Source organism: Xyrauchen texanus, chromosome 4 (assembly GCF_025860055.1).
Source record: "Xyrauchen texanus isolate HMW12.3.18 chromosome 4, RBS_HiC_50CHRs, whole genome shotgun sequence".
Taxonomy (NCBI): Eukaryota; Metazoa; Chordata; class Actinopteri; order Cypriniformes; family Catostomidae; genus Xyrauchen; species Xyrauchen texanus.
In genome coordinates, this window is record NC_068279.1 from 12,786,478 (window position 1) to 12,803,111 (window position 16,634).

The 16,634-nt window shown below is 37.7% G+C and overlaps 1 protein-coding gene and 1 long non-coding RNA gene across 3 annotated transcripts in view; both read right to left on the reverse strand.

Moving 5' to 3' along the window:
- Nucleotides 1–3,156: 3,156 nt before the first annotated feature.
- The window catches only part of LOC127638347 (uncharacterized), a 91,264-nt gene continuing 77,786 nt past the window's right edge, over nucleotides 3,157–16,634 (reverse strand). The window contains exon 2 of one of the 2 annotated variants that reach the window (XR_007969855.1): nucleotides 3,157–3,290. This is a non-coding gene — a long non-coding RNA (uncharacterized LOC127638347). Of the gene's footprint in view, nucleotides 3,291–3,501; nucleotides 3,635–16,634 lie in introns of those variants that run through there. The other variant, XR_007969856.1, reaches the window with a different exon arrangement.
- The window catches only part of si:ch211-225b11.1 (uncharacterized protein LOC561694 homolog), a 35,651-nt gene continuing 31,210 nt past the window's right edge, over nucleotides 12,194–16,634 (reverse strand). The window contains exons 9-13 of the mRNA XM_052119703.1: nucleotides 15,123–15,263; nucleotides 14,850–14,949; nucleotides 14,604–14,704; nucleotides 14,084–14,254; nucleotides 12,194–13,980 (exon numbers count right to left, since the gene is read on the reverse strand). Coding sequence (XP_051975663.1) covers nucleotides 13,888–13,980; nucleotides 14,084–14,254; nucleotides 14,604–14,704; nucleotides 14,850–14,949; nucleotides 15,123–15,263 — 606 coding nt within the window. The 3' untranslated portion in view covers nucleotides 12,194–13,887. The remainder of the gene's footprint in view (nucleotides 13,981–14,083; nucleotides 14,255–14,603; nucleotides 14,705–14,849; nucleotides 14,950–15,122; nucleotides 15,264–16,634) is intronic.

The window sequence follows — 16,634 nt, forward strand, 5'->3', positions numbered from 1 at the left end:
TAAGAGACCAGAGCCTGGTTTGAAGTCTGAACAAACACACCCACACAAAATTGTTTTTATATAATTGTGGGGACTCGACATAGATTTCCATGCATTGTATGGATTTTATACAGATTTAACAATTATTTATATCCCCTGTCCCTAAACCTAACCCTCACAAAAATGTTTTGTATTTTTATATTTTCAAAAAAACTTTGAAAATATAAGTATGTTTGTATGTTTAGTATGTTTACTAAGCCATTTCCCTTGTGGGAACTACTGGCAGGGACCCACAATGTTGGTGATCTCAGGTTTTACTATACTTGTGGAGACATTTGGTCACCACAATGTAGCATAAATATGTACACACACACACACACACACAGGTTGGTGCAGCTATCCTTATGAGGACTCTCCCTAGACATAATGATTTTTATACTGTATGAACTATAGATTCTATCCCCTAACCCTTCCCCTAAACCTAACCCTCACAAAAACCACAGCATTTTTACATTTTCAAAATAACATTATTTAGTATGGTTTTTTTTTTAAGCGATTTGAATTATGGGGACACTAGAAATGTCCTCATAAACGACATTTATAGCATAATACCCTTGTAATTACCAGTTTGTAATCTTAAAAAAAATCCTCGTAAACAGCATAAACCCGCCAACACGTACACACACACACACACACACACACACACACACACACACACACAAAACCCATCTTATATGTTTATTGCAGAATCATAACCACTATAAGCAGACACATCAGAGCAGCCTTTAATGAGAAGGGCACATGCATGTTTACACCTCACAATCTCATGAAAATTGAAATACACAGTAAACATTTGTATAATTTGTTTTTAAATTTTTAACCAATAAATGTAAAAATGTTCCCTGTATTTAAATGTTAAAAAAATTAATTACAAGAATAAATTGTTTATCAAAATGTATCTGTCACGATTCCCTGTTGTCTGCTCTGTGTTTCTCCCCTGTCACCTGTCCCGAACTACACTTCCCATCATCCCCTGCCCTCATTACTGCCAGTGTCATTGTTCTCACCTGTTTGTAATTTAATTATCATCCCTGTGTATTTAAGCCCTGTTGTTTGTTCATTTGTTGTCGGTCGTTGAATGTTATGGTTGTCCTCTAGGTTTCTCCTGCCCGTGCTCTCAGTGGATGTTTTTCATTTTTATGTTTTGTTTTCCCCTCCCCTCGTGGATGTTTTGTTTTTTCCCTGTGTTGTTTTATTTTTAGTTATCCTGTTGACATTTTGCTCTGTCATTAAAAAGCTGCATTTAGATCCTCACTCCTCGTCTGCACCTCGTCTGAATCATAACAGAACGACCGTCCACGTTATGGAGTTCACCAGGCAAACTACAGGCTTCTCTGCCTCAAGCAGGAGGACCGCCCAGTGGAGGATCACATTTGGGAGTTCCTGGAGCTGGCAAATGTGGCGGAATTCCCTGAGTATTCCTTGGTGGTGTTCTTCAGGGGAAACCTCAATAGTTTGCTAAGGGAGCTGTTGCCACCGGAGACTCGTGGAGGAGACCCTGCGAGTTAGCGGCTTATTGTTCACTGTGGGTGTTGTGGAAGAAGGCTTTACTTCTCCTCCCACGGTGGTCACCCCCCAGCCTTCCATGGCTCGTCCCTTCACGCCTGCCACGGCCAACGAGCCAACGCCCATACCTGCCACGGCCAACGAGCCAACATCCATGCCTGCCAAGGCCGACGCGCTGGAAGTCTCATCCGTCCCAAAGCCAGCGTTGCCAGCCTCATCGGTCCCAGAGCCAGCGTTGCCAGCTTCGTCCGCCCGGAGGTGGAGGAGAAGAGGAAAGGCTTCTGCTCCCCAGTCTCCGCCTGCCATGGTCAGCGAGCCAGAGCCCACGCCTGCCACGGTCAGCGAGCCAGAGCTCACGCCTGCCACGGCCAGCGAGCCAGCGCCTGTAGCCTCGACCGTCCCAGAGCCAGCGCCTGTAGCCTCGACCGTCCCAGAGCCAGCGCCTCTCGAGCCTCCCAGGGTTACGCCTCTCGAGCCTCCCAGGGCTCCGCCTCTCGACCCTTGGACTGCTTGTTTGCCCTTTGTGCCCCCCTTGGACTGCCTGTTTGCCCCTTGTGCCCTCCTTGGTCTGCCTTTTTTTTTAAGGTGTTTTTACAGTGTTTTTTGGGGGGGTACTACACTGTTACAGGAAGTACCCCCCCCAGTTTAATTCTTTCTGTTTCCCTCCCCTTGTCCCCTCCCTCGTCCAGGTAGACGGGGATGACCTGCCAGCAGATGGGGCTTAGGGGACGCCCTCCCCCCAGGGTAAGAGGGGGGAGGATGTACGTCATGCTGGGGGCTCCCCAGCCTGAGAGAACGAGGGAGGAATGTGGCAGGGCAGAGGGCGGGGCCGGGTCGTGATCCTACACACCCGGTCTAGGCTAAGGCTTTTTTTTATACCTCAAGCCTCTGAGGGATAAAGGTCGACTGCAGAGGATCGTGCGGGAGAGAGAGATCATTTACGGACATGTCTGTCATGTGTTTATGTTGTGTTTTAAGTTTATCATTAAACTATTATTTATATTGAAAAGCCGGTTCTCGCCTCCTCCTTTCCATTGATCCCTTTACAATACATTTAAAAATGGATAACAGAAAGAAAACACATGACTAAAGAAATAAATATTTTGTCATTTTGCATAACTTAACCACTACTTTACATACATAAACTTTCACAGGTATTGACTATCCTATGAGAAAAAAATGTTTTATCAGATTTTGACTTTCACTTTATCACTGCATTTGTATTAATTTAAAGATTGTATTGTTAAATAAGTGCATTTCATGTAAAAAAATAAATAAATACAAATAAAATAAAATAAAATGAAAAAACATACCTGTGTAAAACCATAGAGTTCAAATAAACAAATTATTAACTGTGTTTTACGCATCCTTCCATTTATATGACATGTAAATAAAGCATCCCTATCATTCCAAAATACAATGTATTAAAGTTAAAAAGGATTTGGCCTGAATGAACAAAATAAACTTACTGTGTATTTAAAGAATTAATTAACATTTGTATGTGATGTGATGCGATGTGCAAAGCAACGCAAATACATTAAAAACTTTTTTTTGCAACACTTCAGACAGTTCATTTAAACCTGGGCTTTTGCAAAGTAAAATTACATGGTGTGTGTGTGTGTGTGTGTGTGTGTGTGTGTGTGTGTGTGTGTGTGTGTGTGTGTGTGTGTGTGTGTGAGCGTGTATTTATCACTTTGTGGGGACCAAATGTCCCCATAAGGATAGTAAAACCCGAAATTTTTGACCTTGTGGGGACATTTTGTCGGTCCCCATGAGGAAAACAGCTTATAAATCATAGTAAATTATGTTTTTTGAAAATGTAAAAATGCAGAATGTTTTCTGTGAGGGTTAGGTTTAGGGGTAGGGTTAGGTTTAGGGGATAGAATATAAAGTTTGTACAGTATAAAAACCATTATGTCTATGGAAAGTCCCCATAAAACATGGAAACACTACTGCGTGTGTGTGTGTGTGTGTGTGTGTGTGTGTGTGTGTGTGTGTGTGTGTGTGTGTGTGTGTGTGTGAGCGTGTATTTATCACTTTGTGGGGACCAAATGTCCCCATAAGGATAGTAAAACCCGAAATTTTTGACCTTGTGGGGACATTTTGTCGGTCCCCATGAGGGAAAACAGCTTATAAATCATACTGAATTATGTTTTTTGAAAATGTAAAAATGCAGAAGGTTTTCTGTGAGGGTTAGGTTTAGGGGTAGGGTTAGGTTTAGGGGATAGAATATAAAGTTTGTACAGTATAAAAACCATTATGTCTATGGAAAGTCCCCATAAAACATGGAAACACAACGTGTGTGTGTGTGTGTGTGTGTGTGTGTGTGTGTAAATGGTTTTATATTTACAGTATTTTTTGTAATAACAATAGTAATGATCTGTACTGTAAAAAGCATTTCTTATCATTCTTTTAAAGATAATTATTCTGTGTTTTAGAGGTTTATGACTCTATTCTAACAAATAATATATTTTAAACGTAAAAGCTTTCATGAAATTAAAGGGAGATTTCTTGTAGAATTACAGTAATAGATGTTTTTTTTACAGTTTATCTATGTTTTTAATCCAACAGTACTTTTCTGTTTTTCAACATTTTACACCACCCCTACTGCCAGAAAATAACTGTTTTTTTGTTTGTTTTTACTGTTTAGCCATCCAGTGTAACCAGCTGGGTTTTGTGTGTGTGCTTAATTGCAAAGATTAGATTCCTTCTCATATACAAAACAAGGCTCAAAATCCAACTCACAATACCTGCACAGATCCTTCTCATTTCCTTCCAAAAATCACCAGTAGGAATTATTCCTGTTGTCCAAAAGTAAACTTGTTGTTTACATGTTTTAATTATTTTGTTATCCTCTTTTCTCCCAATTTACGATGCCTAATAATCACTACTTAGTAGGTTCTCGTGGTTGCGTGGTCACCTCAGTCCGGGTGGATTCAACAAGTCCTGCATGGCTGGAGTCCAACAAGGATTCTGAGACCGTCAATCCACGCATCTTATCATGTGGCTCGCTGTGCATGACACTGCGGAGACCCAAAGCATGTGGAGGCTCATGCTATTCTCCACGATCCAAGCACAACTTACCACACACCCATCGAGAGCGAGAACCCCTAATCGTGACCACGAGGAGGTTACCCCATGTGACTCTACCCTGCCTAGCAACCAGGCCAATTTGGTTGCTTAGGAGACCTGGCTGGAGTCACTCAACACGCCCTGGATTCGAACTTGTGACTCCAGGGGTGGTAGTCAGCGTCAATACTCGCTCAGCTAAACAGACCCCTGTCGTTTACATATTTTAATAGATTGCACACAATAAACTAAATGTAAATTGAAATGTTGAAAATGTTGAAGAATTGTGTTGTATTAGCTCATTTAAATTGAGTTAGCTGCAAAAAAAAAAAGAAAAAAAAACTTTTTGGAGTATGCAGTCCATCCATACCTGTTTGTGGTACCACATCAAGCCCTGAACTCCATTCTACACCCTGTCCAAAACAGTCAATAGATATGCAGCCATATCCGCATCAACAGTCTGTTAGAGACTGAAGAAAGATGGTCTAGAATCTATCTGCTCAAGTAACGGATATGAAAAAGACACAGACAAATGTCTGGCACCAGAATGAAAAGTAAGGCCAAAGGTGACTGAGTGGGTGTGTATGTTCAGACATGTTTTTTTTTTTTTTTATCTTTAATGTCTTTCTATATCTCCCTCTCTCTGTGCTCTGAGCTGAGCTGCTCTCATTCGTCCCTGTCATTTTCAGACACAGCTTCATTACACAAACATTCAGGCTGCCCCCAAAGCAAACCCTAAGACATGCAAAAATAAAGATTGGCAGAGTGTGTACACTCAGCTGCTAAAACTAACACAGCTGCCTCTTCTTTTCCTATTTTATATATACAGTAGATGGCTTATGAGTTTACAAAGGCACTTACATTAATTCTTCTGTTAAAAGTCATGCATTATTTGATCTGTACAGTTAAATGGTCATTTTTGCTGTCATTTTAGGGTTTGTTGACATTACATCGTCATGCAATGAAGTTGTAAAATTGGCTATAACTTTACATAGAAAAGGTTAGTAAGTGATTTTATCACACTAATATCATGTTAACACACATATTGTTTATGTCTTGTGGCTATACTTTTGAAATAGTGCGTATTTAAACTTTTACGGATTGGCCCCATTCACTTCCATTGTAGGTGCCTCACTGTAACCCAGATTTTTTCTTTTTTAAAGAAAAAGAGGGACGAGTCCAAATATATATTTATGGTAAGCAAATGATGCCACAAATACCGTCGATTGAGCGTATCTTTTATTGAACCTGTGACAAATAAGACAATTGTTGACACAGTGAGAGTATAGAGTTATGAAATAAATGTGGAAAGCCTAACTCAGATCATTTGGTCTGGAAAGAATTGTATGAGAAATCTTTGAGATCAAATTGAAAGCTTTAGAATTTTGATTGCAGACTTCAGTATCTTGGCGAATCTGAGCACAGTGTGAGACATTGTTGAGATCTCTGAAGGTGATTTTTCACTCCTTTTTCTCAGGAGAAACATCTGAGAAGCATCTGAGAAGCAGGAGATTTCGGTGAACATGATCCACCAGTTGTCATCCATTTTACTTTGCGTGAAACATGATATTCAATGAGACCAAAACTGTAGGGCGGGACTTGGTTTATCTCTAGAAGATAGTCTGTTACTGTTTGACCTGTACACAGGGTTGGGAGGGTTACTTTTTAAATGTATTCAACTACAGATTACAGAATACATGCTGAAAATGTAGTTTGTAACGTAGATTACTCAAGGTCAGTAACGTATTCTAAATACTTTGGATTATTTCTTCAGCACTGGTAGATTTGACAATAAAAACTCTGCCAGTACATTAAGACAAAATACACACGTTAAAAATACATTCTCTGACAAACCTAAATATCTTAATTATGCAGTGTTGTTTCTAAAACCAGATAAATCAAATATACAAAAAAAGAAATAAAACATATTATCAAGAATAAGATTTTTGCCCTAATATTAAAGGTCTTACTAGAAAAAAAGAAATTATGATCCAACGTATTTTTCTTGATAAAAAAATATGATCGTGTCTGGTAACACGTGCATGTAAAATGGCTAGAAATAGCATTATAGTTTAGCGTAAATCTGACAATTTACACAAGGTATTTCTATTTCTTCTGCTCCAAACTTACTTCAAACTTACTTCTCTGTCTGCTCTTATGAATGTAACAAACACATCATAAGAAAGTGTTTCACCGCTGTTCAAATGCACTTTGGATCACATCATTTATATGTATAAATGTTTTACATCTTCAAGGACTAAATATTAAATGAAACAAATGACAATAAAATGCAAAGTAATCTCTTCAGTTATCATAATACTTTTTGAATGTAACTGTATTCTAATTACCAATTATTAAAATTGTAACTGTAATGGAATACAGTTACTTATATTTTGTATTTTAAATACGGAATCCCGTTACATGTCGTTACTCCCCAACCCTGCCTGTACATGACAGGTGGTTGGAGGGGATGGGTTAAAAAATAAGGGTGCTTGATGATGTCGGCAGAAAAGGAAAGTGGTTTTGGAGAAGTTATTCCATTTTTAGAAAAGATTATGAAGATAAACTTTCGTTTTACATGGAATAACATGCACTGAAGAATTGTGCACAATTAGACCAGGGAGGAGCATAAAAGAAATATTTCGGGTTTCTATACAAGTTAAGCTCAAGTGACAGCATTTGTGACAATGTTGATTATCAGAAAAATTTAATTGAAAAGTTAAGCAGCTTGCAATGGAATGGGGCCAATTTTTGGAAGATTTAAAGACAGAAATGTGAAGAATATAATTTCATAAAAGTACTTGCATCAAATCTTCCGTTAAATGGTTTAAATCGTCATTTTACCGTTGTTTTATAGATTTAGTGTTACATCTTCATAGTAACAAATTGTAAAATTGGAAATAACTTCAGACAGAAAAGGTTAGTAAGTGATTTTATCACACTAAAATCATGTTTACATGCATATTGTTTACGTATTGTGGCTATACTTTTGAAACAGTGAGTACTTTAATGTTTAAGGATTGGCCCCATTCACTTCCATTGTGCCTCACTATAATCACGATTTTTGCTTTTTTTTTTTTTTTATAGATGAGTCAAAATCATTTTTCGTAGTAATCAATAATATGCCACAAATGCTGTCGATTAGGCTAAGCTTGTATTAAACACAGAATATTCCTTTAAAATGTTGACTTTAAGCTAAAGTCTTTAGTATTTGCACTCTAATTATAATAATATATTATTGCTATCCTAAAGAATCAATTGAGATATTAAAGAGATTTCATTTGTAATTTTTCTATCATGCAGTATCAGACGTTCAGTCTTGCATAGATGTCCAGCATTTGACTAATACTGAACAAATGGCCTTGAGTTAAACAATTATGAGCATAGCTACAGTTGCGGCTTCACAATAAGTCAACATTCGTGGTTATGTGAAGTCAGTTATGTAAAGTCAATGTAAATACTTACAACACTGGATGTTATTTTTTCTATCAGAAAAGCCTGTGTGTGTGTGTGTGTGTGTGTGTGTGTGTGTGTGTGTGTGTGTGTGTGTGTGTGTGTGTGTGTGTGTGTGTGTGAGCGCGCACGCACGTGTGTGGAAAGGAAGAGAGGGACATGTGTCTTCATTTCCCTTTATGGTTGATTTCCCCTTTCACTGCAAGTGAATCTACCCCAGCAGCGACTCTGAGTGTGATACATTAAATTGCACCTGCGCTCTCCCATGGGGAACAGAAAGAGAAGTCAGATCTGGCTGGGGTACATTTGCAAAGGTACCCCAAAGGTCAGTTAGGGGCCAGACAGAGGTCTCCAAGAGGTCATCCATGCCTAGGGCAGCTCTCCAAAGAGCTAAGCTCCTCTCTCATTGCACCGGGTCCAGTCGGGTCACAAAGATATAAATTCCCTATGCCAAATACAGATCGAAAGCCCATGCATTCTCTGTTATACAAGCACACACATACTCACACATTTACTTAGCTATCTAAATGGGGACATACAATATTTCAATAATTATTATATAAATCTAATTATTGCTAATAAACTTAAAACTAAGCCTTAGCCAAAGCTAAACCTACTGATAAAAAGCTTTTTCCACTTTTAGAATGAAAACAAATATATACTTTTTATTTATGAAGTTACAAATTGCATATCATACCTCGTTAAATTATTTTATTTATAATAATAAATCATTAAATAATAATTTTTTTTATGTCACTATATGCATATATTTCTGTTTGTATGTATGTATATATGGTGGCATTCTCTTTGCACAGGAAGCTTCTGTCACCATAACCCTTTCCTTGTGTTGAATAAAGCTCATTCTGATTCTGTTGCAGTTTTCCAGTTGAGAATGTGCCCCTATGTCCCCAAAGGCAAATTTTATTTGGTTGGGCTTACTTTTACAACAATAGGTCAAGAAATATAGATAAGCACACACGTTTGTTATTCAGTTATGTTAGGGACTTTCCATTGACTTTTGACTTTTAAAACCCCTAACCCTACGACTTCGGTATTTGTACATTTTCAGAATGCCTTTTGCACAATTTAGGAGATTTCAGGTTTCACTATCCTTGTGGGGACTTTTGGTTTCACCATAAGTGCTTTTTCACTATTGGTTCTAACGGTTCAGAACCGTTTTTTTCGGCCCGATGGTGGAAACGAACTTAAAGGAATAGTTCACCCAAAAATGAAAATGTATGGTCATAAATTTCAAATCGTCATTTAATCACTGTTATGCAGATGTGTATGACTTTCTGTCTTCTGCAGAACACAAACAAAGATTTTAGATTTTTTTTTACCAGCTCTGTAGGTCCATACAATGCAAGTGAATGGTGACCAAAACGTTGAAGTTCCAAAAAGCACATAAAGGCAGCATAAAAGTAATCTGTACGACTCCAGTGGTAAAATCCATGTCTTATCAAGTGATCTGATTGTTTTGGGGTAAAAAAATCTATCCGTGTTCAGCAGAAGAAAGTTGTACACATCTGGGATGGCATGAGGATGAGCAAATGATGAGAGAATTAAATTTTTTTAAGTGAACTATTCTTTTAATAAAAATGTTGGTAAAACCTTACTTGACACACAAATATAGGTTCACACATACATTCAAGTATTTTGCCTTTTCCTGTCCCAAAAACACACATACATACAATCATCCCTGTCTCTGTACCTAAACCCCCACACACAAACACAGTTCAGCTAACAGCAGTGTGGCATGTCACTCCCACAGAGGCACTGCTCTGCCGCAGGCTGCAGTGTATTGATCTGCTGCTGGCTATAAATGAGACACTGTGGTGGCACCCAGCCTGCTTTTGCACTGAGAGAGTGTATTGATCTGCCATCACAACAGCAATCTCAACTTCCTTCTATTAGTACTTCCTCTTTCTGCTTTATTTATACATTGACACAGGAAATGCTTGAAAATTCTATTGATCTACAGGATGAAGTTACCACACTAAATAATGTACCACTTGTGCTTATTGTAATCTGACATAATTAAAAAACTTTGATTTTAAGGTGCACTCAGTAACTCTGTTTGTGTCATCTTGGATTCACAGTGACACCTAGTGGTGCGGATGACGCAACATTTCAAATCCATATTTTTCAGTTACAGATGTCATTGTAGAAATTCACTATGGGTAATTCCTGGGATTCTGTAATATTTCAGTCCCCCTGACCTTATAAAGAGGTGGATCACGAAAATAAAATATTGAAAGCTTTTTTACAAGTTGTTGATGTGTCCATTATAATTATTTAAAATAATTATTGCATTAAAATAATCTTCATTACAAAATAATGAAATTAAAAATAAAAACCAGGCTGTAAAGGTTTGTCCCTCAGTCTGAACTCAACCCCGTCACACCAACCATTTTCAGCCCATAAATATATGTGACATTATTGTTCCTCATTCTGACACTGTTCCTCATGTGGTTTACATTTACGCATTTGGCAGATGCTTTTATCCAAAGTGACTTACAGTGCACTTATTACAGGGACAATCCCCTCGGAGCAACCTGGAGTTAAGTGCCTTGCTCAAGGACACAATGGTGGCGGCCGTTGGGATCGAACAGTCTTTCTGATTAACAGTTATGTGTTTTAGCCCACCACGCCACCATCATCATCAGAAGACCACATATCATCCATGATAATAATACATTCTATATATATTTATGGATTAAAATATCATTAATTACCATTATGTCCGAGACGGGGTTGAGAAAGAAGGTATCCAAATCAGAAAAAAATAGGAAATAATAAAAGGGTTTTGATGCCTTATGTGGGAAAATACAATTTGTTGGATTTTTAATATGTGCCTAATTTTTCAGGAATAATCAGATAATTTATCAGATATAGTCTGAAAATGTTTTCTCCCAAGCTGAAATATTACCAATTCCCAGGAATGACCCATTCACAGTCAGCCATAATTAATTTAATCCAAGATTGATAGTGTCTGATAACAAGACAAGATTAAGTGAGTAGAATTCAGCTGGTCATGTGATTCAAAAATGGCAGCCCCCATGAAGGTGCCCCTACCCCAGAATAAAACAGCTTTTATAAAGATACTGAAATGTGAGTGGGCATGATTTTATACATGTTTCAAAATTACAATAAACTTCTAACATTTTTAATGGGGAAAAAATTACTGAGTGCACCTTTAAGTCAATGAGTCTAACTTATGGCACACCATAGGTCCCTCTGGGTGGTCCAGACTGTTGGACAGAAGGGTGGGGATTTGGTTACCAAGGTGGGTCAAGCTCAAGGTCACCCTAATGGAGCTAGGCCTGTTGCCATAGCATTTCTCTTTCATTAAAATAAAAGTATGTTTGCAAAAACTTCACTTATATTTACATATATTTATTTTACAAATATGCACACATACACAGATACACTACATGGCCAAAAGTATGTTAACACTCAAACACCATACCCATATGTTCTTGTATTGAGTTGGTCCTCCTTTTACTGCTATAACAGCTTCCACTCTTCTGGGAAGGCTTTCCACTAAATATTTTAACATGGATGCAAGGATTTGCTTTCATTCAGACACAAGGGCCTTAGTGAGATCAGACACTGATATAGGGTGATGGGGCTTCCAAATGGAAGTTAGTGTTCATTTGGTTTCAGATCTGGGTTTTCTGCAGGCCAGTGATGTTCTTCCACAAAAAACTAAACAAAAACAATTGACTGGTTACATCCTATGACAGTGCCACATTGAATGTCAGTGAGCTTTTTCACATTATATTTAAAATGTGTGTCTAAGGAGCAGGGCCATTTCTGAGTGTATGGGGCCCTAAGTGAAATCCCCACCCCCCTCTGCTCTTCTTGCCTGATTTTACATCTTGAACTTTGCTCTTATACTTCTTTCTGGTTCTAAGTTTGTTTAAATTTGAAAATGCAAATAAGCACAGTTGCAGGGAAAGCATTTCACTGCCTATGCACCATGTGTGTACGTGACAAATAAATGACTTAGTTTCAGTAGCTGTGCTAGGGTGACATCGTGTGGTGAAATTGCAGTACTGCTCTTAATCATCTGGAAATACACATTTGATCAGAATTGAAGACACAGAAGCTAAATAAATCAGCAAATGACAAAACAATGGCTTTTATTTCAATGAGACCACTTATTGCTTAGAAAACTGCCTGTCAAAACAAAAACAGTTTAAATATAAAAAAGGCTTTATCTCAACTTCATAGACAATCAGAAAATACACAACAGAACTTATTAAACACAGCAAAGCTAAACTGTTTGAATATAAATGATCACGTTGTAAATCTGTACTATATGTTGTTCTTGGAAAACAAAACTAATGAAAATGAAAAAGTTAAATAAATAAGTATTCATTTAAACAGAGATAACACACAGAAAAAAGATGATACATGACAATATGAATACAAAAATGACTAGTCTTCTAGTAAAATAAAAAGAATAGCAGTGTTTTTTGAAGTCACAAGGACAGACTTCAGCTCAACAGCTGTGATTGTATGACACAATAAAAATATGTATTCAAATATGTTGTAATAGTTTATGTTAAAACATGTAGTCTTTTTGAATAATCCCAAATTGTAAATTTTCCAATTTGTAAACCATTTTTAGTGATCTATCTGTATGTAATCTGTAGATCTATCTAATTTGCTCTTTTGTAATCACGTCGGTATAACTTTTCTATTTCTAGGTTAATACTTCTATGCCAAAGAAATTCTAAATAAATATGTGCTTCTCTCATTTTGGTGTCAGCAAACATTTTGATATCAATTTGGGCTATTTCTTTCTGGAAAAAAATAAAATAACTAAAGATACTTTTTTTTCTTTAAATTGCATAATCTCAAATTAAAGACATATATCAAAGGAGCTGTTGTAAATGTAAACTTTGATTTCAGTCACATCTCTGCTTACTCTTAAGGCCACACACACTTTTTTATTTTCAGCCCTTTACTTTTTCTCTAATTTTCCACAAAATTAGGGGTGTCTGGCAAACTTAATGATTTGGTTGTTTTTGCCACTTAAACATTTAAATATGCTTTAATTTGTGCCATATTAATGGTCCAAGCAGCTGAGTAAGGGCAAAAGTAAATAGTGGTCAGTTTTAAAGGTGATTTTTAATTCATTTATACTAGTATATGTCAGCTTGGTCCTCTGTGAATACAATTAACGGTTTCAGCGGAACTCAAAAAACAGCTTTCCTGCATTTCTCACTTTTCTATAATCTATAGAATCTGAATGCCTGTGAGAGTGCATATTTATGTATCCACAATGTGATGGTGACATTTGAGAACTTGGAATTTAATAATTTCATGGAAGCATTCTTGTTCTGTGAAGGCGTTTGACGGTGCAGTGGCACCAAACATTTTAAAATTATGTTTTGCAAATCAAGTAATTTGTCCCTAACAATATAAACATAATTTCTGTTTTTTTAAATCATTCAACAAAGTGTATCAAAAGATATATTACATCTAATTTTAGTAGACTAAAAAGCTTAAATATTGAGAAGTCAACCACATCTTGCCAACATGCATTCAAGCTCTAATGTCTGACATTAAAAATAGTTCTCTTTTGAACATTATTAAGCTGTTTAACAGCCTTCTTAATTATGAGATCAAATAATGAAACATGTAAAAAAAAATTCTGAGACCATTATGATAGTGTGTTTCAGCATACATCTCAAATACATTACACAGAATATAAATGCTTAATATGTCAAATATTTTTACAATTCAAGCCAAGCTAATCTTTATCTATAATGGGTAAACACATTGAAGTATACACACACTCGCCGGTGTCTAAGAAGTAGTAAACAATGCAATGGACTCTGCAGATGGTTTCTCAGAGACACACTCCAGATCTACAGTTGGAGTTAAGGATATTTTCAACCTCTGCGTGAGTGAGAGAGTGAGAGAGAGAGAGACATTAGGTTAATTTTGGCATAGAGAACCAAGACATGTTTTTAAATAATGTGAGTGAATGCATTGTACATACCTGCAGCAGAGATCCTTTGGTGGTCCAGAGCTCATGTAGAGCCCCCAGTGGGATCCAGATGATGGAGACAAGAGAGATGAACCAGCCCATCACTTCTGCCCACAGCGGGTATGTGTACGACTTACCGTATCGAGCCGGAGTATACTGAAAAATACTGGAGATCAGAATACCCTGCAGAAAGAGAGAAGATGCTCCATTATAAATGTACATTTCTCCTAAATTTCTCTTTGAAATAAATATGAATTTCCCATCAGAACATTTCTGTTCTTATCAAATTAACATAACGTAAACAGATACTGTACATTCACATAATTATAAATATCAGTGCTAGGAAGGTAGTCAGTAGAAATAACCAGTAATCAGCTAATTTTGGATGCTGCCACACTTCTAAAAAAAAAAAAGAAAAAAAAAAGACATTTGTATCATCACTCCTTTTAGTTTGTTATTCCCCAACACTGATAGAGTATAGGATCACTCCATTAACCCTTTAGTGTGGTATGGTTGCTGGTTTTCTTCTCACCAGTACAAGCATGGGTGACAGGAACTGCCAGCACACACGGAAGAACAAATTTGGTTTCTTTCCCAACATTTTCTCCACCATTACGCTGAGTCGTTTTACTCCTGCATGAGAGAGAGAGAGAGAGAGAGAGAAGAACAGAAAATAAGTGAAATGGAAAAGCATGACATCATATTTAAACAGGATCAGCAATAAAGTGGCAACATGGCAGTAATCAATGATCTACTGTGAAGAAACTGTGATGTTTACCAAATATAACAGTTACAGCGAGCACCTCGAAGAATGCTAGAAACATCAGTGATACCACTGCTGTGTAGTGATCCATCAGCTGAAACACATAGATCCCACCCTGTACTCACAAACAAACACAAATTGTATCATTAATCTTGAAATCAGGGTTCGTTTTCTTATTCAATCACAATCACTTCTGTTTATTTAGGTCAAGTGTTCAATTTATCCAAGTAAAATCTAAACCGCAAGAATACAAAAAATGTATACAAGTTGAAACTAGAGTTTGTTTACCCTGGTAATGTGAGGAATCCCCAGCAGAAAGCCAAAACTGCACACTGCCAGAACAATCAGCTCCTTCCTCTTAAAAACTCGCAACATTTTCTTTCCAAAACCATCCATGATGAACGTTACAGCCACTTCCACCATGGCAAACTGCACAGATACATACAATACATGTGAACATGTATACATACAAACTTACACCAAAAAAAGAAATTCCTCCAGGTCCCCTGTGGCCGTTTCGTTAAAGCGGCTTGGTTCTACCAAACAGCGGTCTCTAGAGGTGAAATAAATACAAATACAGGGATTTGCTGTATCTACATGAATCCGGATACATTTCAAAACGCTCTCAGTCCACAGTAGCGTTTTCCGAAAGTTGCTCGTCCACACTGATACGTATGAAAACGCTTAAATGTTACTGCGCATGCTGAAACGCAATTGTCCTCGTATTCCGTCGCCGGACACCAATTCCGAGTAAACGTCCCTTCGCCTTTGAAGGAACGCAATGTGATGGTTGTACAAAGTAACATTTATTTTTTAACAACGCTATCGGAGTGAGTATCAAGTACAAAAGCGCCGCTATTTCACAGGCCGCCATCTTGATTGTTTTGGTTGGAGAGATCACATGACTGAGTCACATGACAACAAATACGTCATCATTTTCAGATATATCCGTTTTCACAGTAGGGATGTGCAATACCACTTATTTCCTTTTCGATAAGATACCAGGTACTTTTTGAATACCGATACCTCTATTAAATTGAAATTTTACGAATTCTTTGGATAAAATTAGTAACTTTATTATAATTTTATATATATATATATTTATGGGCCTAAACAGAAAATATTAGGCTGCTTTGTTTACCTTTTAAAAATGAGTTAGTATAAGCCACATATAAAACCTCAAAATTAACCATAGATATTAATATATGGTTACTATTAATAAAAATAAGTTACCATGCATGGATACTACAGTAATGTTGTAGTAAAACCATGTTCCCTATCGAGAGGTCTCTCCTATTGCGTAAGTAGCTTACGCTATGGGTAAACTCTGTTTCTCGAGAAATATTGAAGTTTTTATGTAAAACGCATTGCAGCTGCACAGCAGACAGTAATGAGCGAGGCAGCTCGGTCATTGGCTGTGCTGCGGCAACTGCTCGAACCAATGACGGGGCGACTCTGAACGTGCAACCAATGGGCGCGCGCCTCGCGTTCGCGCGCTCAGAGCCCGCCGAAATTAGCATAGCCAGGCTATATAATGGGCACCCCGTCATGCGAGTTCCTTTAGATTTAATCTCCTTCAGCAAAGACCTTCTCTTCGCTGGATTCTCCGGATTGTTGGAGTCTTTCGCCCGCCGTCAAAAAGCCTACAGCAGGACCGCTAAGAGGACGCCGGCATCTTCAGCCGCCTTCGAAGCCGCCTTCGAAGCCTTCTGCTACGCCATCCGGCGCGCAACGCTATATCCTTTACTGTAAGCGCTCGCCCCTGCGACGCTTTTGATTAGTAAAAGAGCAATTTTTTCA